The sequence below is a fragment of the Bactrocera neohumeralis genome, chromosome 2 (genome assembly GCF_024586455.1).
Source record: "Bactrocera neohumeralis isolate Rockhampton chromosome 2, APGP_CSIRO_Bneo_wtdbg2-racon-allhic-juicebox.fasta_v2, whole genome shotgun sequence".
NCBI classification, from domain to species: domain Eukaryota; kingdom Metazoa; phylum Arthropoda; class Insecta; order Diptera; family Tephritidae; genus Bactrocera; species Bactrocera neohumeralis.
The window spans coordinates 87718184-87740111 of NC_065919.1; the positions used below are offsets into that span (position 1 = coordinate 87718184).

Consider the following 21928-nt stretch of genomic DNA (forward strand, 5'->3'; position numbering starts at 1 on the left):
TCGTATTTGCATTGATAAACTTGGAGATACTTTAATGTGTCTGCAAACAATTTGTTTAATTAAATACGCAAATTGCAGATGAAAAGCTTACTAAGCTCGCATATATATGTTTGTATGTAAATGGACCAAGCAAATTGGTGTAAATATTGGAGTTATTCGGCTAACGAGGACATTTTGATTTAGAAAATTACTTTCTGACATATTTGGCATTTGGCTAATTGCATTCAACTCACCGACATAAGGAATGACTTTCTAAATGTGAGATTGACTTTATTACTTTTAATTAAGAGTTTACTTGGTATTGTGAATGTGTAACTTTTGATTTAACAAATCTACAGGGTGTGTCATCTTTTTTATTTTCTTTATATATATAAACGTTTAACAACTTTGATTTAAAACTCATTCACCTTTTATATGAGCTCCTTTTTTATTAGATTTCGCCACATAAGGTTTATTTAAAGGGTTTTTTTTGTACCAGTCTAGCGATCCTCTTTATTGGCCACATCAAACTGAGCTTGTTTTTCACTTTTTCAAGCCGGTTTTGTGATGATTTAATTATGAATGAGAATTAGTAGCGCATACTTTGCTCTTATAAAATTCCATGAAAAGACGGCGAAAGTGGAATAAAAAGAGGAGCTTTCGACTTTAAACAATTTAATCACTTTTAGATATCAGTGAATATTTAGCGGCACTTTAGAAGAGTTGTAGTTCTATCATTTTTAAACGTGCTTGATTACAGAAATATAGCAGGGAGTTAGCTAATAGATTTGGATGTTCATAGTCCATTTTGCTGTTCACTTTTTCCTTTATCTTAGGAATACTAATAACTTTAGGAATGTTTTCATTGCGTATGTACCATGGTGATCCCGTTATAGCTCTACATCATTTGCATGTGGCATATGTAATAATACATTAATACCGATTTTTGAGGGCTGTTTCATTATGTTTGAAAAATAAGGTCCAACGATGTGTGCGTAAGCACAGCCTTATTTTTTTCAAAACTTAAACGCTTGATTAGTGGTTAGGTCTTACGGAAATTATGTAAGACTAGTAGATCAAGGGTTAATTTAATCTTTCCCTTGCAGTATTGAACAGTTTCAAACCGAAATTTAAAAGCTTTGATTTTTATAATATTTCGCACCTATGCCTTAGTAACTCAGTGAGTCGATTTAATTTGTACTTCCGCAATGCATGCGCTTGCAATTCAGGATAAACGCTCTTATTATATATATATTTTTTTTTTCAACATCTTACTTTATAAATGAACAAAAATAACGTACATTTACATTATTTAATTCCCTTTAACAATCGAAAGGACTAGAAAACTTTAATGACGGAAAGCTCAAACAAGCCGTTTTTTCTGGAAAAATTTACACTTAAAAAATCGGAATTGTTATTGTTCGAACATTATCTGACAAATATCCTCACCGACTCTGAAAACAGCGTTTCAGAAAAGTTTTTTTTTTTTTGACTGTCAGAGTCATCTGTGCCAAATGTCATTTCAAAATAATCATTAGTATTTAGTATACATATGTATGTTTGTCTGTCTGCAGCATTGTTGGGAATATCGGAAAAATTAGTGAAGTTAAAAGATCGTTTGGGCCTAAGATATTTAAAGGCACGATTTGTTCCAAACCACTCAATTTTTTCCAAAAACAGCGTCGCGTTAATGTCTGTGAAACAATGGTTTCCGACTATCGTTATGTCACGAAATGTATTACTACTGGCGATGATTCTTAGATCTATGCATACGACTCGGAAAGAAACCAACAATCGGCCGAATTTCTTGGCAAAGGTGAGGCGAGGCTGAAGAAAACATGTCAAGGCAGGTCAACAATCAAGGTTATGTTAACAATTTTCCTCAATTATCGAGGTGTGCTGCACTCCGAATTCATTTCGACCGGCCAACCTATCAACGAAGAAACCTATTTTAGTGTTATGCGGCGTGTGGGCGAAGTTATTCGTAAAAAGAGACCAGATTTATGAACCGACAACTCTTGGTTTTTGCACCACGATAAAGCAACGTCGCATGCTGCATTTATTCTTCATGAGTTTTTCGCCTAATTAAATTTTGGTAGTAATTTGACACAAGCCCCAGCTATCAAGATGTTTTAACATGGTTATATCCAATTTTTCTAACTGCAAATAAGAAATTGACAGAATTTCGTCGAAAATGAATTGCAACAGCTTATTTGGTAAATTTTTTTACAAAAGTTAGTTCAACTGTGCCTATTGATATGGACTTTTTCTGAAAATAATATAATTATCTGATACATAAGGGTATCTTATTTCTTTTTTATTGTATGTTTTTGACTAAAAATATTAAAATAAAATAAAATCTCCTAAAAAAAATTCAAAGTACTTATGCGCATTTAATTATAAACACGAACATTTATGTAAAATTTTCATAAAAGAGTAAGAAAAAATACATGAAAATTGTGCTAATTTTTTTAACATCTTTTGCGAGCACTCATTTGTGAGCTTCCATTGTGCGGCAGTGGCACGTGCGTTGTATGTGGGTACCCGGAAATAAGCACTTTATGCAGCCACACACACACACACACACACACATGCAGAGGTACAAGCATAACATAACTACCATACAAAGTATGCACTGAAGTTGAAGAGAGAGAGGCGAGGTGAAGCTGTTGGTCGTTGTTATTGTTTTTCTGTTTCTGTGTTTATTTGCTTTTTCCTTTTTGCCCATTGTGGAGCGAAACAAAACACGTAATTTCATTGTTGCTGCAAAATTCAACACAAATTGTTACTAATTTCAGCAAACAAATAGAAAACTTTGTAGCTGCAGACGAACAAATGGTAACGGTAATATAAATAATAAGTGTGTGTGTGTGTGTGCGGCGAGGCAGGCTACGCCAGGATACGGAAGTGCGAAAAAGCTGGTTGCAAAAAACAGAGCGGAGAATGAGAATGGAAATGAAAATGAAAAGATTAAATACAGAATGCCGCAAAACGTTGCCGCATTAGCAACAATTCACCGTAAACCGAAACAGTGGCAACAACAATAACAACAACTCTAAATGGTGTACACAATGGCAGCGCCAGAACAATGCCAATGCGACAACGTTAGCGGCTGCATCAGCTAAAGAAACAAGAAACCGAGCAACAACAACAACAAGAGCCTGCCACTTCGCCGTTGAAATAAGGAGAGCTTGTATATGTATCCTTGTATGTATGTGTGTTTGTGCAAGCATATGTGTGCTCGTGTTTGTGGTAATGTTTTCACCAACGCGCATTCACACACACCCACACATACATACGTACCCACACATGTGTCAATTTGCAGCGTTTTCTTGGCGCGCGCATGTTGCTTGTGATGGCATGCAACGCATCGCCGCAGAATGCTGTGGCACGCGTTTCGGGAGTGGAGTGCAGTAAATTACTGTCGCAGCCGCAACCGCAAGCCAAAGTACCGACAACAACAACAACCCACAATGCATACAACCACGCCCACACACTTCGCAATTCCCAAGCGCCACCATGTGGTGAGTGCGTTAGCCGCTGCACATTCCACCACGCGATCGGCTCGCTTGTGCGAATATGTTGTGTGTGTGTGTGTTGGGGACCGCCAAGCATGCATTTGCCGTGGCATGTGGACTACTTATTAGATTCCGCGCTGAGAGCGTGGTTGCAATCTTCATGACCACAAAATACTGTTTTTTAGCTTGATCAATAACGGTCCATTGGGGTCAATATTGAATGCTTGGCAGAAAAGGAAAAAAACTAGATCAGTTTCAGTAGATTTTTGCAAGTTTAAATGGCTTTCTCACCCACTCGTTGCACGTGTTACTTATGTCGATTCATGAATCGATCAGTCATAAACGAAGCTTGTGAAAGCTAACCTAAAAACAGTTGATTGACGATCGTGCCAAAGTCCCTCAATATTCACCTTTATTTCTAACAAACAAATTGAGTTAAGTTTTATGAAATTCCCTTTACTTTTGCTTTTCAACAATTTCGCCTTTGAATCCTCATTTTGCCAATACAGCCGCTAATGCATTAGCTGCCGTTTACCACTCGCCACTTGCCACCAGCCAAGCATCTATGCATAAACAGCGATGTAGCAAGCTTCCTTATGCATACTCAAGTGTTGTGTGGCGCTCATGCTCCATAACGTGCAACATCTAGGAATGCAACTTAGCGTATTTGTGTGGAAATTGCTTTTGTCCTTGCGGTTTCCGTTGACTCCACGGAGCAATTCTGCGTGTTTGCTGTTTCCATCCGACAATTGCGAAATGGTTTTAGTCGACGCGTATATAGTACATAATTATGTTTATATACATAACTGAACATAAGTGGATATGCGCGCTTAGTACTTCTGTATGCACACCCTGTAGGAAAGTGAGCTAGTAGAAAATTAGAAAAGTACTAGTCCACTAAATATCGTTCCTTTTTACTAATTTACATTACTTGTTTGTTCTCACATTTTTTACATTTGAATAATTGGCAATTTGATCTTTAGATGTCTGTGGAAAGGTTATTTGGTATTCTCTTCATACACTCGACTATGAAATAGTTCACTGATTCATTCTAACTTTTAGAAAGAAATGATGTACAGTTAGCTGAATAAAGTACATGAAAGTAAATGAAAAGAATTGACGAATCGAACAAACCACTAGCACCAACTAGATAGTATACAAAGTATACAATTATACACATTAAATAGGGCTTACCGTTTTGTTTTGAGTTTAATAGAGCTTCCTTCGAAAGCACGAAGAGCCTTTATGCCTTTAACAACAATCATCGCACTCGCGACTTGGCTTACACATCACTGTTGACAAAGTCCGGTGTATTTAACGTGGGTACCTGCTGACGACAGCCTTACCCTACGGTGCTCAAAAGCTCAGCGGATAAAATAAATGCGGGGATCAGCACCATGAAAAACGGAACAAATCAATGCATAGATCAGTCCTGGCATTTTCAGCACCCATTAGCAATGTGGAATAGACACACTAACAACCTTGGTAGGGTTCGAGGCCCATCTAAAACCTTTTCCGTACTTTGGGTCCTCCACCCGGTTGAATTGCAACTCCACATTCAACTGACAAAGTGTCAGTTCTTCCTGCATTTGGGTTTTAACCACAACCACTACGATACTCCCCGAGGGGCCAGTCCGAATGAGCAGGTTGGATCGCAAGGGCTCCTGCTCCCCGTGGTACCAGAATTAAGTCTCCGGTCAGACCTCGTAACCGAAATTACTACTAGTTGAGTTTCCATACAACTCTGGTCTGGTAGCCGGGGATTGCACTCCATTCACACATCACATGCACACATCACAACTCGACCTAACAGATAGGTGCCTCTGATGCAAAATCTGAGGTCTGTGTTATAACAAACCCAACGTCCCGAATGTACTCATAAGTGCCAACTTTCTTGCCACCTACACCTGACCCTATCATCTAAAAGCCTCCTGCTTCCTAGATATCCCTCCCTCTCTATATCAACATCTGAAGTCCAGCAGCAATGACACACTTAAGTCCCTTCTTAACCTGTATGCAAAAGCACTCTGTATGACAATCAGATCAAGAGGGGGTGCGTCACTGTTGTCAAACATAACTTCGAAATCGTAGATAATTTCGTCTATCCTGGAGCCAGTATTAACAGCAAAAACAATGTCAGCCTCAAAAACCAACGCTGAATCACTCTTCCCAACAGGTGCTACTTTGGACTGAGTAGGCAATTGAGAAGTAAAGTTCTCTCTTGACGAACAAAGACCAAACTCTACAAACCCTCAACATTCCCGTCCAACTATATAGTGCAGAGTCTCAACATTTAATGATGCGATAAAAAAATAGAATTTGATAAGAATTAATGATAATTACATTAAAATAAATGTCCAAGAAATAGATCTAGATCAGAAATCTCTTACTGAAAACAGTTTGGAATCATTACCAGCTAAAATTTCGATCTCCAAAAAGATATGAGTTTTGGGTGTTCATCTCTTGCTTCTTTCCACGTGATCACTTATTTACATATTTACATGGAAGCACTTTTTCTCATTACAACAACTATGAAAAGCTTTTTTTCTCATTATATTAGTTATTCTTTACTATTGGCGAAATACCGTTATTTTTGCATTTTCTCCCATTTATGCTTTAATAAGTATGGCTATGTGTATTTATATGTGTGTGTGAATTCTTATTAATATCCACGTGGCTGAATATATTTATGTATGAGTGGGGGTATTAGAGATAACGGTATATGGTTTTATGTTAAAAGGTTTTGCTTTTGCTCTTACTTGACATTCGGTGTTGGTAGTTGTAATATTGCTGATTTGTATGTATATGTGTGTAGTGTGTGTGTCTCCTTATTCGAGCGTTAAATTTTCTGTTTTTGCGGCAATGCCCGCAATATAACAATGTATGTATGTATGCATTTGAAGGTAGTTGTGTATTGTATTCGGTTTTTGCGCCTTGAACTGCACTAAGCAATTTCACAAGTACTCCGCCACAAGTTGACACAAAAAGGCAAGCAGGCACATCAGCGCCACACAGTGTCCCAACAAACACACTTACACATAGACACACACACATATATAGCGCATGTGTGTTGAATAACGGTTTTTTGCACTTGCAACCTCTACAAAGTCAGACTGTTGCTGTCCCTGCCACATCAGCTGCTGATGGCTCGAGCACACTTGGGCGGCAGCAAGGCAACAAAGTAACAGTAAGTGCAACTAATTTGCCACCACGCACATATGCACACACGCAAATACATTCTTGCCTGAAATGGCTTCTCTTTCACAAAAAATAATAATTTATTTCTTGTCACGTGCGGTTGTCTGCCCCAAAAAGTGTGAACTTATCTCATGAATAAATGTGCTGCACATATCGCTGATGTACATATTTACATAAATACTTACATAACGGGGAATATTTTAATATCTTAAAATCCATGCCATGCCGATTTTCAAGCGATTGTGCAACAGAGTGTGGCAGCGCAAGAAAGAAAATTGCAATTAAAATACGAGAAATGAGTTGGGGATGACATGGCGTATACGTTACGGAATGCATTATAATGCCATACAGGGTGCCAAGGACAACTTTTGAGGTTTCGTGCACCTGCCTCGGTCTTCCACAGTTACTTTGGGTGCAAAATTTCGTCCCAAAGTGCAATTATTTATTCCTTGATTTTTATGTGGTTGCCACATTTTAAGAAATATTCTGGCAAGCATGCAAAAATTAAGAAAAAAAAAAAAGTATGAAACCCTCAAACAATTAGGAACAAAACCAAAGTGCACTTGCACACAACTTCGCACACATTGCGATAGTCGCACACACACACATACAGCCATCAAGAGCTTAAATGCTTAAAGCCGGCTGCAACACATGCAGCAGAATCTGTGTGCATACTCCAAGCTCACCGCTTTTAAGTTTCACATTTTGTTGTTGTAGTGTTAAAGTGTTATTTGTAGTATGTTGTTGTTATTGTTTTTATTGTAGTGTAGTGTTAATATGCTCTTTGCGAAATTGAAGCAAGGAAAAGTTATTAAAACAAAAATTACAAATCTAAAATGGAAAGTAGACTCACATAACGGTAAAAAGTTAAAAGTAAAGGAGCACTAAGCCCCACCGGCTTACCACAGTCTAATATTAGCGCACATACAACTCCACACACACGTACTTATATATACTAAGGTGCACATGAACGCGCACGCGCGCTTACGCTACACTTTAACACGCCTAACCGCTCTTTCAAAAGCCAACCAACTGAGTTGCCACTTCACAAATTATTATTTTTACTCTTCCCCTTGCTGCTGCTGCTGCACCGCTACCACCTGCGAATCAAAATGGAATGCACACGCAACTCAATCCACAACAAAAACTAATCACGTTTCACAATAGATCTTCGGACCCGGTGGCGCCAAAGACGAGGACTACGACGACCCACCAGTACAACTGCTGCGTGGGCCACCCGGTCCGCCGGGCATGCCTGGCAAAGACGGACGTGATGGACGCGATGGCTCTAAGGGTGATGCGGGCGAACCCGGCGAACCAGGTTCGCTGGGACCACGTGGTCTGGACGGTCTGCCTGGTGAGCCAGGCATTGAGGGACCGCCTGGCCTGCCTGGCTATCAGGGCCCACCCGGTGAGAAAGGCGATCGTGGTGATATTGGACCGCCCGGTCTGATGGGTCCACCAGGACTGCCCGGTCCACCCGGCTATCCGGGTGTGAAGGGCGATAAGGGCGATCGCGGTGATTCAGTGAGTATACTATAATGTTGCTTTCAATTGCTACTCGATATGCATACTGATCACACATTTCAACTAGAAGTATAGAAAAATGCGCCGGCGACAAGATGAGGGAATGTCCGATCAGCCACATATGCCAACCATTGAATATGTAAGTTTAATAAAAATTGCTTGCGAAGTGATTTCGAAATTAATAATTCGTGTTTATTTTATTTTCTTCTCTATTTGTGAATTAGCTTTATGGTCCACCTGGACCGCCCGGTCCTATGGGTCCACCCGGCCAACCAGGTAAGCATGGAGAACGTGGCATGGATGGGCGCAAGGGAGATTCGGTGAGTTGAGCAAGTTTCTTAAAAGACAGTGGTGCATTGATTTCTAATAACTTGCTATGTTATTGGCAAAATTTTCAGGGTGAGAAAGGACAGAAAGGCGACCAAGGACCAATGGGCTTACCGGTAAGCAGAAATTTCGAAAAAAGTAGTAAAATGAATTTTGTTAAGCACTTCACCTGTATGAAGACAGGTTTGATATACTTTCAAGTAAAATAATGTCGTGAGAATACAGGGTGTCACTCTGTAAAATTTAATTTTTTTAAATTTTTTCGATGTCTTGCTAAATTCAAATAAGTTCTTTCCTATTAGTTTATCTTTAAAATCACTATTTTCTCTGAGCTAACCAATGGATAACTCCTAACAGGATTATCTAAAGTGAAAAAATACCTGTTTCAGTTAAAACCGTAAATTTGAACTTTGACGAAGGAAAAAAACTGAAAATTGTATTTTCGGCAGACATTTTTCCAAAAAAAAAAAGAAAATTTCGCGACATTATTTTTTCAAAAAGTTGTCATCGAAAAAAAAACCTTCTTCTAAGTCTTTAAGAACTCTATCTCAAAAGCCTGTAGTAAAATTTCATGAAGATCGGTTGAGTAGTTCTCGAGAAATATTGCCAACCGACTTCAAAAACACAGTTTCGAGAAAAACGCCTTTAAAGACGGCGCTCTTAACGTAGCTAGCCTCGAGTTCTCTAGTTCTCAAGGCTGTATCTCCGAAACTCTTACTCTAATCAACTTGAAAATTTAGGACAATATTCTAAAGGTGTTGTAGAGCTTAATAAGTTGATAAAAAAGCGATTCTTTGAAACTAGTAAACCCATGTAACCCCTTAAAGGCACTATTTTTTTAACGGCCAAGCAATGTCATAGATTTTGATCCATTGGTTCGTTACTTAAGCTCTTAAGCACACTTCTAATGCATACTTCTTGACATATTCAAGCAAAAGATTATTTATAAAGAATGAGAGTACAAAATTCGTATCTAAAATCCTCTGAAATCACTTGTAAAAATTCTGAATTTATTTATACAAACCAACATTTGCATTTCCTACAGGGTCCAATGGGTATGCGTGGCGATTCCGGTCCAGTCGGTCCCTCTGGCAAAGCCGGCTTACCGGTAAGTGTTTGCAGCAATTATTTTCATTTTATTTCCGTTATATTTATTTTGGCAAAAATTGCGCACAAAATTGAAATAACAAAACATTTATGTTTCCGAACTTAATCGGCTTTAACGAGTACTAAACGTGATGTGTTTCTAAATTTTTAATTTCATGTTAGTTTGCTACTTAATAATTTCACTAATGTTCGAACGCCGCCAATTTGAACTGTCTCTAACAAAATGGTAAAACATAATTTGTGTGCTTCTTCTTTTCTCTTTTTACTTCTAACAGGTGTGGGGCTACTAATTCTAAACAGGCAAACACACACAAACTTAACTATAAATGAATACTAAAAGCAAAAACCAAAAACAAAAACAAAAAACGCTAACTGAAACGAAGTTAATGAAACGTCAAAAAAGCATAAATAAATTGAAAGCAATGCAAACAAATAGTTAATGCAACATACACACACACACATACAACAACTTGCAACAACAGCAATGAACACATAACGCGCACAGCAAATACAATAACACGTACACAACGCACAACATGCCACAAACAATACAAATATTGCTACACTAACACATACATACGCACACATATAGATACTAAAGAACTTCAATACACACACACAAACAAACAATACACATGTGTGCACCACATGCCACACTAAATACCGTAATTACTTTGCGAACCAAAACTACGGTTATGCAAACACAATTTGTGACCCAAACGCAGTGAAAAATCAAAAATGCAAGCAAAATCGAAAAATTTTCGCAAACACATTTCGAAAGACAATTCGACAAATCGAAATAATAGTAAGCATAGATATCCCAAAAGACACAAAAACATATTTACACTCCGATATCAAAAGTCAGGTTTGTGCTTACCGCTATTTGACCTTAGACCTATACACACAAAAACAGCAAAAACAAAACAATTGCTAATAACTCACAGTTGAACTCGCCGAACTCCAGCTCGTCAAACAACAAGCTTTCAACTTGCAAGTAGACACACATACACGGCACACATGTACATGTGTATTTCCAGAACAAATGCAAGCTTAAGTACTTAAGTCCAAGTATATAAATATTTGTTAAGAGCATTTCTGAAAAGTGTAAATATGTCTAAATAGCATCAGCCGAAAGTATTCCCGAAGAATTTAATTTCACATTTTTATGCAGCTTAAGTTTCAATGTTGCTAAGTTTTCTTTGTATTCTGATATAAACCGAAAATATGCTTGGCGAGAATTGGAGCAGAAAATTTTATGAAACATTTTAGTTGGTGAATAATCTTCTTCTTCTTCCTATCGCTAAAAAAAAGTTTTCACAAATGTATATATAACTAAACATAATCTTTGTGAATTTTTTTAAATTTTTATTTCTAAATGTCTACAATATTTAGACATGTGAAGAATGATAGACTTCTTTAGATGAGTTCAGTGTTTCTAAGAGTTTTTAAACTAATTACAAGTGGCGATTCTAGCATCCTCTAACAGATACAATATTTGAACATGGAACTGCTCTCCCATTTTTACTAAGGAGATCGATATTTTATAGATAGGCTTAAGCGAGCTCTCATTTTAGAATATAATAGGAATCGAAAAAGCAGAATTATGCTTCACACACTAACAATTCAAGAGTAGTGAATCGAACACAAACTGGCCAACTGGTATAAAATGGAATAGACTGGTATAAGCAAATACAAATAGCACAACAAATGGTTATCCATATTAATGAGGTCCTTATATGGAGTTCACTTGGCAACTGTTTTGTTGAATTCACATGTAACTTTTTGGGTAGAGCAGTCGTGAGTAGAAAAAATTAACACGAGAAAAAGTACGTCTCAATTTTTTCCGAAACACTTTATAACATAATGAAGGTTGAATTTTCAACAAAAGAAGCTTTTATTTTAAAATTTTCGAGAAAACAGCCAAAAAATTTAAACCATAAATTTCTGAAAGGCTCAGTGATCAACTGCGATTTCTTTGTAAGAAATTAGCGGAATTTTTATTGATTTACGTGGACTTATTTATACTCTGAACAGGGTGTATAAAATTTGCCACGATATTTTGCAACACCCCAAAGGGAACGTCGGATACCCTATAAAGTATATGTATCTATGATCTAATGATCAGCGTGACGAATTGAATTAATTTAGCCATGTCCATCGGTCAGTCCTTCTGTCTGCCTGTATGTATATACATATGTACTACTGTGCTCAAATCGAAAGGTGAATTTTTTCCATTTCATCTCCTTCAAAGTAATTCCCTCCCGCTGCAATACACTTATGCCAACGAGTTTTCCAGTCATCATGGCACTTGGAAAACCCTCCGTCGTGATGGCCATCAGAGCCTTCTTCGATTCTGCTTTCATATTCTCAATTGAGTCAAAACGGTGTCCTCACAGTGGTCACGTGACTTTGCTGAATAGCCAGAAGTTACGCGAAGGTAAATCAGACGAATGCGGTGGTTGCAGCATGATATTAGATGTAAATGTGGCGAAATTATCAGAAGTAACCAATGCAGTATGAGATGGTGCATTATCGCACTTCTTTGTTCAAAAAATTCATACCAAAAAGTTAGTGAAAATCGAGGAATTCACTTTTAGAGCCTCACAAAACGACGCGTATCTCAAATACTAATTAATATTTTGACGTCAAATTTAGCATAGATGTCACTAACAGTACTTCCAACTTACCGAAAAAGAATTTATCGATTCGAAAAACACGCGAAGTATAAATTAAAAATTCACCTTTCAATTTGATCACAGTAGTATATACCACTAATCAGCGTGACGAGATGAGTCGATTTAGTTATGCCCATCTGTCTGCGTGTCTATATATATGAGAACTGGTTTCTTAATTTTTGACATAACGATTTGAAATTTCGGATACGTACTTTTACACACAAGAAGCTATTCATTCGATAGAATCGCTAGTAGCGGATCACTAAAGCTGTAGCTGTCATACAAACTGAACGTATAATTCTACGATATTCAGAACGTATTTCCGAAAGCAGTGGTGCAGATTTTTTAATTTAAAACTGACAAATTCGAAATTTCGAAAAGTTATTGTAAGAGCGAAGGTATAACATGTGAGAGCTTTTAAGCGTAGAAGAGTTTTTCTAAATTTCAAATTTCAAAATTGAGTAGAAAACGAAGAAACGAGTTCAGGAACGTTGTTACTGGAAGTCTACATTATTATTTTGTTGACTATTACCATAGTATATTATAATATTAGCCAGTAACGTTTCCTAGCAGCTGCTGGTAAAAGTAAAAACCTTTTCACATTTAGAAGAACTGAATATCGTAAACTAAAATACAAATTAACGTGACATCACTTTTCATAAGTTTACAGGAGGTATAATACAAACCACCCACATTGAAACAAAATTTGAGTTTTGGTTATAAAATGGTAACCAATACATTGGTTATATCTGTGAGCGGAAGCTTTGTATAAAATGATGTAGTGAATCGTGAGCAATAAAAAACTCAATTTAGAATTTGCTTTACATTTTAAGTGACAATATAGACTACGAAATTTTGTTTTGAATAGTTTTTATTTATTATTCTTGAGCATGAGTTTCTCTGCATTTCGTTATTAAGCTCAGCGTTCTTGGAACCATAAGACAAGCCGTGTCACTTACTAATACATAGACTATACACATATACATATATATATGACTATATATATTAAAGCTATACCACATACAAGGTCTGTCGCAAAAGAAACAGGGCTGTTAAAAAAAACAACCAAAAATTAATATTTTTCAAAAGTTATTTTTTTTTATTCAAAGTAGTTTCCTTGTGCTTCGATACAGCGTTTAGCCCGGTCAATTAGCATTTCAAATGAGTGTTTAAGGTCATTTTTCGGAATGCTCTTGAGAATATCGGTCGTCGCCTTTTGAATAGCTGAAATGTCCTGAAACCAGTGTCCTTTCATGGGCAAATGAAGTTTTCTAAATAGATAAAAATCACAGGGTGCCAGATCAGGGGAGTAGGGTGAGTGATGAATGGTTAATATGGAGTTTTTGTTCAAAAAATCAGTGACAAGCGTCGACCGATGACACGGCGCATTATCGTGCAACAGGCGCCAGGACCCTGCCTCACGGTATTGTGGTCGAGCACGACAAATGCGTGACAACAGACGCTTCATAACACCAAGGTAAAACAGAGCATTAATCATTTGGCCAGGTGGGGCGAACTCTCCGTGTACAATACCCTCGGAATCGTAAAAACAAATCAGCCTTTATATTGACTTCTGAAGACGATCGACTTCAGATCGTCACAGAGGTCCTCACGACCTTCTTGGAATCGCTTAAACCACTCGTGCACATTACTACGGGATAGGCACTGATCACCATAAACGTTTTTCATCATTTGAAATGTTTCAGTAAACGTTTTCACAAGTTTAAAACAAAATTTAATATTTGCTCTTTGCATTTTACGACCGATGACCAAAAGCTGCTATCACTTTTTGATCGATAACATCGATTGTAGTTATCCAATTGTCTTAAAATTTTTACGAAATATCAACAAGAAATCAAACTTTTTATTTCATGTACCCACCAATAGGTGGCCCCACCAGAAAGAGTTATATTTAAAAAGTTCTGTTTCTTTTGCGACAGACCTTGTTTATGTATATTTTCTAAACCTCTGATTAAAAAAGAAATCATATCATTTATGCATTTAACTAACGGAACTATATCATATACCCACTTAACACACTACAAACAATAACAAAAACATACAACAAAAAAAAACTATTAAAACTTGCAAACAAAATTAAGCTAAGTTCCAGTGCTTTCAAGCCAAGAAGAGCCTACCTGCTACGTCGCTATGTACATACAACCACAGATACATATACATATGTATATGTAAAGCCGCTTACAACTTGAAGCGTGTTTTTGCCACACGTTACACTGTTTAACAAAATAGCATTTACGACTTTACTTGACATTTCACCCAATTTATTGATTACCTTGAATAGAAGTGCAACTGCACACATATACATACAGATAAATATCTATATAAATGTAAATACATACATATGTAAGATATTGATTGACATGTGCCAGAGTTATTAGGGCGTGCAGCCAAATATACGCATATGTGGCATAAATATTTATAAGTGTTTTGTGTACCGTCCATGGGCTTTGTCTACATACACACATACATACACACAAACAAACATACATTCACACACACGCACACACAGTGCAGAGAAATCTAATTGCAAAGAAACTGCATAGGGCAAATACATACTTACATATGTACATATACTTACATATACATATATGCTGCCGGCATGCTGAGGCGTATACGTAACAAAGCTGTTGAGCTGTAGAAAAAGCAACAACACATAAAAACACACACACACACACCTACACAGAATAGTTAAGAAAATATTAATTTTATTAAACTTATACAAAAATATTGTATAACCGAAGGATAAGTGATAAAGGGCGAGGCATAAGATAACAAGCTGTTAAAAAGTTATTCAAATTGAAAAAAGAACTATTTATTGTGTACAATAAAAACAATTGAATGTGGACATGCGATATTTACACACACACACACGCAATTATACAATATTGCTTGAAGCTGCATACGTGACAACAACAAAAGCAAATACAAATGATACTTTTACCAATGGCGAACGAATAAACGAATATTGAATTCGGAAAATATTTACTTTGAGACAGAGGCAGCTGTAGTCCGAGCATTAGTGCCGACTTACCGTTCGACATAATTGATGATTGTACAATAATATACACACACACATAGGCATATACATACATACATATGCGTACAAAGCGGAGGTGTTTGCGTAAGAACGTTAAACGCATGCAAATGACTTTGGCGTTTGATCATACTTTTAGGATTGACAAATGACAAATGACAGCATCTTCCATTTTAGTAGTTACGAAATTCGATGGCATAACATAACGGCAAGACGGCTTTTTGCAGTGCAGTGCTCGTAAAAGTATGTATTTTTATAGTGTGTAGAGTGGTTGTAGTTGTAGGAGGGGTGTATGATTTAAAATAACGGATTAGTTAGGCTGATTAATGGACGCTTGCGCGGAGATTTAATGATAAAGGACTTTTCAATTATTTTCTCTTGGCTACTATGTATTTTATATTTGAGTTGTAGAGCCATAGAACACTGTCTAAATAATTTTCAGCGACATTGCTGAGATCACAGCGAAAAAAAACTTTCTTCGATTCGCCAAGCGCCAAACTAGACAAGATGCTCAAATAAACGGGCAAACTTGTGGTGCAAACCTGCGCTAATATGTCTTCTAACGCATGAGCAGTAGTTTATTTTTTCTTTTTTTTTTTGTTTTTATTGTAGGGGAAAGCATCGCAAGTCGGAGGGCGGAACTTTAATCCGCTAAACCTAAACTACTCCTAACTCAAGACTCTCACACGGAACACGGACAGAACATTTAAGTCCGAGCCGAGTGTGGTTTTAAGTTTTTCCCTTGTATTTGAAAAGCGAAAGCAATAAAATAATACATGTTCAGAGTCTTCATATGCTCTGTACACGTCGTACAGTTCGGACTAATGTCATTGTGGAATCTGAAAAGGTAGCTTCTAAAACAGCCATGTCCACTAAGTGAAAGATTACGCCAGGTGTTCTTTAAATTTTAAATTTTGGAATCCAATATTACCCCCAGATACTTCAGCTGCGGATGTGAAGTAATTTTGCACTCACCTATGGCGGGATCTAATCTTTCTTGTACCTTCCTGGTGCTTATGAGCAAAACTTCTGTTTAGTGCTTCGCCAGTTCCAGACTCACAGAAGAGAACCATTGGCATAGACCATTTAAGCACTCATTGTATTTGTTTCTTGGGACGACTAATTGTTTGGCCATTGCTACCACCATGTGATCGTCCGCAAACGCTATTGGTTTCACGTCTGTCTTCTTAGCACCCCCTCATTCATGAGTTTCCATAATAGTGAGCCTAACACTGAGCCTTGGGGTACTCCACTAGAGATAGCAGTTTTTGTTTTTTAAAATAACTCCTTATAATGTTTATGAGGTTCTCAAGGATGCAGTAGTGTAATGACTCTTTCTGTAGACATTTTTTGCATTAAAACACGTTGCTGTAACCCTTTATTTTTATTTTCTTTAAATAAATATATATGATTTTAAGTCTTAAATTTTCAAAGTACAAGGAAAACGACATTACAATAGTAAAACTGATCTAAAATTCCCAATGTTTGGTTAGCAGCCATCTGCTGGTTAAGTTTTGGTTAACTTAACCAAGATTTCTTCTTTTGGTAAAGAACCTTTGTCTTAACAAGAAGTGGCCCTTTATAAGATATCCCCATACTCTCTTGTATGTATTCAACTCGGTAACTTTGTTATTGCTTTTAAATATAATTTTTTTGACAAGAGAGCAGTAGCGAGCAGAGAAGTGGCGAATCGAAGAAAGCTACTGTAGAACACGCAAGCGCGAAAATATTTGAATTCAAAAGCTATTTTTTTTAATTTAAAACTCCAGATTAATTTTTATCTCTCAAACAGGTATTTTAGATTAGAAATTTTAAAATTATTTTCGAAGGTTACAAATAAAAAAAAACAATGAAAATGTTGATTCAATTATATTTTTTTTATTTTTTTAGGCAGTTCTCTTAGTTTATATAGTTATTTATTTACAGGTCATACTTAAATGAAATAAAGATTAAAAAATATATATATTTTTAATGCATTATTGGCAACTTTAATTTCCGCAAAATCTCTATTTTTCGATTTTCAAGCAATGATGAAAAATTATATTTAACTTTTTTTTTATTTTTTTACAATAATTTTGCTAGTTGAGTTTTTAGTATAGACAAAGCGTATCTTCGACATCTTATGGGTTTCAATGACATCTCAATAATATGTATAAATATTTAAAACAAATCTGAAAATTAAGCTTATAAAAATATACGCGAAGACAAATATGCAGACATATAGAAATACATATACATATATGTAAGATAAAGCAAAAACAAACAAATAATACAAAATTAAAAGCATTGAAACAAAAAGTGATCTAGCTAAGCAAATGAGTGCAACAACCAAAAAAGAAAACGAAAAACAAAAACAAAACTTAAAAGCTTCAGAGCTTGAGAGCTTGTAATTAGGAAGTGTAACGGCAACAAAGGCAATTACTTGTGTATAAAGAAAAAATATGAAATTTCCTTATATGTTTCAATGTCAATTCAGTTCAATTAATAATGTTGCCACACAACAAAAAAATAAATGAAATGTGGCAATGTTTTAAGCATAAAAACAAGTATCTCCGTCGATGTCAATTCCTCTAGCTCGTTCTCCAAAACTCCTATAAAATATAAATTTTCTCAACTTAAAACATGTAATATACATACATACAAATATATACATACATATACATATATATAATAATAATGTAAATAACTAAATTAGTTGAGAAGGAATGCACGCTCCTTTTTGCCTATGTAAAAACGTCCAAAAATTTCACTCAACAAAGAACTCTTTCTCTCGCTCTCTCTTTCCCTTCAACACAACAAACAAACTACTTTCAAACACGCTCAAACCATTTTACTTCTAAATTTATCAACTTCTCACAACTACTTACGCTAACCATCCTTTATATATACATACTTACATATATACTTAAATGCTAAATGAACTTGTGTTCTTTGTTAGTTCTAGGCTAGAATAATGAAGTAAAAACCAACAAAAAATACCTTTAAAGATAATAATTATACTAAATTATAAAAAAAGAATGAAAAATAAAAAAGAAAAATAAATAACAGTAAAAAGTATGACAAACATGCAAGCAAAAACAAAACCTATAAATATTGTATATTGTTAACAAGTATCTTTATTTTCTGGAATTATACATAATTAATTATACATATATATATTTAAAACGGTAAACTACCATAATGTTTGTGTGTAGCAGTGTAATTTGTATTTCTAAATGTCGATTTATGCATAAATATCTACAATTAACAGAGACAACAATATCAAAAGGATATAATTAAAACGCCATGCCGTGCTTGTGCAACGCATAAATGTTTACAATTCAATTGAAAAGCCAAAAACGAGTTAAAAACGCCACTGGAGTATGTTTGGATTGCATTTTGCATAGCAACTTTGTCACTTTCTCCTCTTTTTTCCAATTATTTTGCGCAAACAAAGCATTCGATATACCAATACATAAACACATTTGAGCAAATAATAACTAAAAAAACATTTACTAACAAAGCAGAAGTGCATATATACATACATACATATATATACATATGTATATCTATAAATGAATGCAAATTATGCTAAATATTATGAAATGTGAAAGTGTTTTATGATGTTTAATGTGTACATTTTCCAATATTTTTTTTGTGCATTGCAAATATAATAAAAAAGAATGGAAATACTGAGTTTTTTACAAATAATCAACTAACTGTTTTTATTGCTACTGCATGGAGCGGGTAAAAGTATTAACTCATAACACACACGCATACAAATTAGTCAACTAAACCTGAAAATATCGCGACTGATTTTGGATTTAATTTGTAAAATAAAATAAAATGTTAAAATATGACGCTGATTTTGTGGTTTATATTGCATAAAATCTGAAAACAAAGTAATTAATTAATAAAAAATTTCAAAACAAAAGCATTTTTTTTTTATTTATTTAGTTCTTGTATACAAAACTTTATTTGACGATATATTACCACGAAATTTGTCTTAGATTATTATTCAAGACTACGCTACAAGCTCTAAATAAATTGTTCAGATCGAACCACTATAGCGTATAGCTGCCATACAAACTGATTGATCAAAATTTAGTCCTTGTATTAAAACTTTTTTATTTGACAAGATATCATCACGAAATTTATCTTGGATTGTTTTCCAAGACTACGCTACAATATATAAAAAATGTTTTTTTTTCAAATCTGATCACTATAGCTTATAGCTGCCATACAAGCTGATCGATCAAAATTTAGTCCTTGTATGTATAAAAACGTTTTTATTTGACAAGATATCATCACGAAATTTGCCATAGATTATTATCTACGCTAAAATCTCTGAATTTATTGTTCACATCAGACCACTATAGCGTATAGCCATAGAAACTGATCAGTCAGAATGATGACAAGGATCTTTTTTTCTTGTATTTAATGAAACCAAACCTAAAAGTCTTGCTATTGAATAACACTTTTAATTAACTTGGATTAGCAAGACTTACTATTTTTTTGTTTTTTTTATCCATTACACTTATAATTTTCTTCAAAAGTGCCACATTGATTTATTGATTTTATTTGGCTTTTGTTATGGAAAGCGGCATTTCGATAAAACAATTAAATTTTATTAATATTATTTTTCTTTATTTCTAAACATTTTAAATCCAAAACCACTAGCCAGCATTTTTTTAAACAAATATTATCACATACATATATAAAAACATATTTATTATTATTATAAATATATAAAAGCAATATCTTTGTAAATAAACACTTCTTTTCGTTTTATATTTATTTCCAAACATTATTATAATTTCTATTATAACACTCCTAATAAACAAAAATATTTGATTTTGTCTTCAACCTGAACAGGGTCCACCAGGTTTAGATGGCATGAAGGTAAGTGCGCATAAAAGCCACTCAATGCATATAATAATAGCAATATTGTCTTACAGGGTGCTCAAGGTGAAACTGGACACAAAGGCGAACGCGGCGATCCTGGTTTACCGGTTAGTAAAAGAAATGAACAATACAGTTAGCAATTTCTTGGTGTATGTTTGTAATTTTTTTATTTTTTTGTTAATTTTATTTATCATTTAAAACTGCATGCTAATGGGCACAAGACAGCTTCGTGCATAAGTATATTTCCATAAATTTACTTCAAACCATTTTTATTTGCCACTTATGTCTATACTTAATGTTTTAGCACACACTACATGTTTCCCAATCTATTTATTTTTTCTTACTTCTGTTGCATTTGCACTTTGTACAACAACAACAACAAAAACGAACTCGTTTATTGGAAAACACAATAACTTAACCGTACACATACTTATGTATAATCAACTGTAAATCGTTAAACCGTTGTTTGACTTCCTATTGACTCCCCACCCCCCGTACGTGTATGAACGTGTCTCAATGTGTAACTGTGTTGGTATTTGTAACTCTGTTCACAACATAACACAAACTGTTTTTGGGACATCTGGCGTTAATAAAAAACAGGGCACCGATGGCATACCCGGCCAGGAGGGACCACGTGGCGAGAAGGGTTCACGCGGCGATGCCGGACCGCCGGGCAAACGTGGACGGAAAGGTGATCGCGGCGACAAAGGCGAGCAGGGTGTACCGGGACTGGACGCGCCCTGTCCGCTGGGCTCTGATGGCCTGCCACTGCCGGGTTGTGGTTGGCGACCACCCAAGGTTAGCATGAAGTGGACAATAATATTTACAATATACTATTTATTACAATTCAAAATAACATAGAGCGTGTAGTTTATCTTGTGTTGGTGTTGGTTTTCAAAATTTTAACGGGTTTCTTAGCATTAACCAAGCGCAAACGTTGCATGTTTAGTAATATCGCAGACCAACCATAACACATAGCTAACTTAATAGCAATTAGCTAAATTTTCTTTGCACTTTTACTAGTAAGGTCTCACACGCACACTAATCTAACTCATCTCTAGGAGCCGGTTATCTCCACACCTGTGCACAAAGATTACCTGCCCGATGTGACGGCGCCTGAAAGCAACACCAGCGACTACGAGGCGGAGGAGGAGGAAGATGAGCAGAATGAGGCTGAAGAAGAATACGATGAATATGCAGAGAATCTACACAATAATGATTAAAACCACAACTTGAACCAATGGTCCAAGAGATGACAGAAAATCACGAAAAACAAGCACTTTGTAATAACCAAAACTGAAACCGGCACTTAGCACAGCTTTGCTGCTAAATTAAAATAAATGAAATTCTTTTGCTTCCCTTGCTTATAAAAATGATAATATACTAAATTATATAGTTTTAACTAAATGTATTGCTTTCTACTTGTTGCACAAAGCTTTGGTATTAATTTTTGCATAATTATAATTTATTCACTTATTTTTTTTATAATTGTGAATTTAACTCTAAGCTTTTTAAACATGTGTGTAGTTAATATACATAACGGTATTTTATTGGGTCTTGCCTTAAGAAATGTTAACCACAGCTTACAAACCAATTATTTTTGGTTGCGGATTCTCTTAACTTTCCAAAACGTAAATACAATTTAGAAAAATGGTAGA

At 35.5% G+C, this 21928-nt stretch overlaps 1 protein-coding gene across 16 annotated transcripts in view; it reads left to right on the forward strand.

The window, feature by feature from the left end:
• LOC126768022 (collagen alpha chain CG42342) overlaps positions 1-21928 on the forward strand; it is a 264733-nt gene that overhangs the window by 194411 nt on the left and 48394 nt on the right. For 4 of the 16 annotated variants that reach the window (XM_050485870.1, XM_050485868.1, XM_050485871.1 and 1 more), the window contains exons 9-17: positions 7863-8222; positions 8290-8361; positions 8447-8542; positions 8621-8665; positions 9595-9657; positions 20241-20267; positions 20324-20377; positions 20871-21068; positions 21332-21901. In XM_050485870.1, coding sequence (XP_050341827.1) covers positions 7863-8222; positions 8290-8361; positions 8447-8542; positions 8621-8665; positions 9595-9657; positions 20241-20267; positions 20324-20377; positions 20871-21068; positions 21332-21493 — 1077 coding nt within the window. In that variant the 3' untranslated portion in view covers positions 21494-21901. Of the gene's footprint in view, positions 1-7862; positions 8223-8289; positions 8362-8446; positions 8543-8620; positions 8666-9594; positions 9658-9931; positions 19081-20240; positions 20268-20323; positions 20378-20870; positions 21069-21331; positions 21902-21928 lie in introns of those variants that run through there. The other 12 variants (XM_050485872.1, XM_050485874.1, XM_050485883.1 and 9 more) reach the window with 9 other exon arrangements.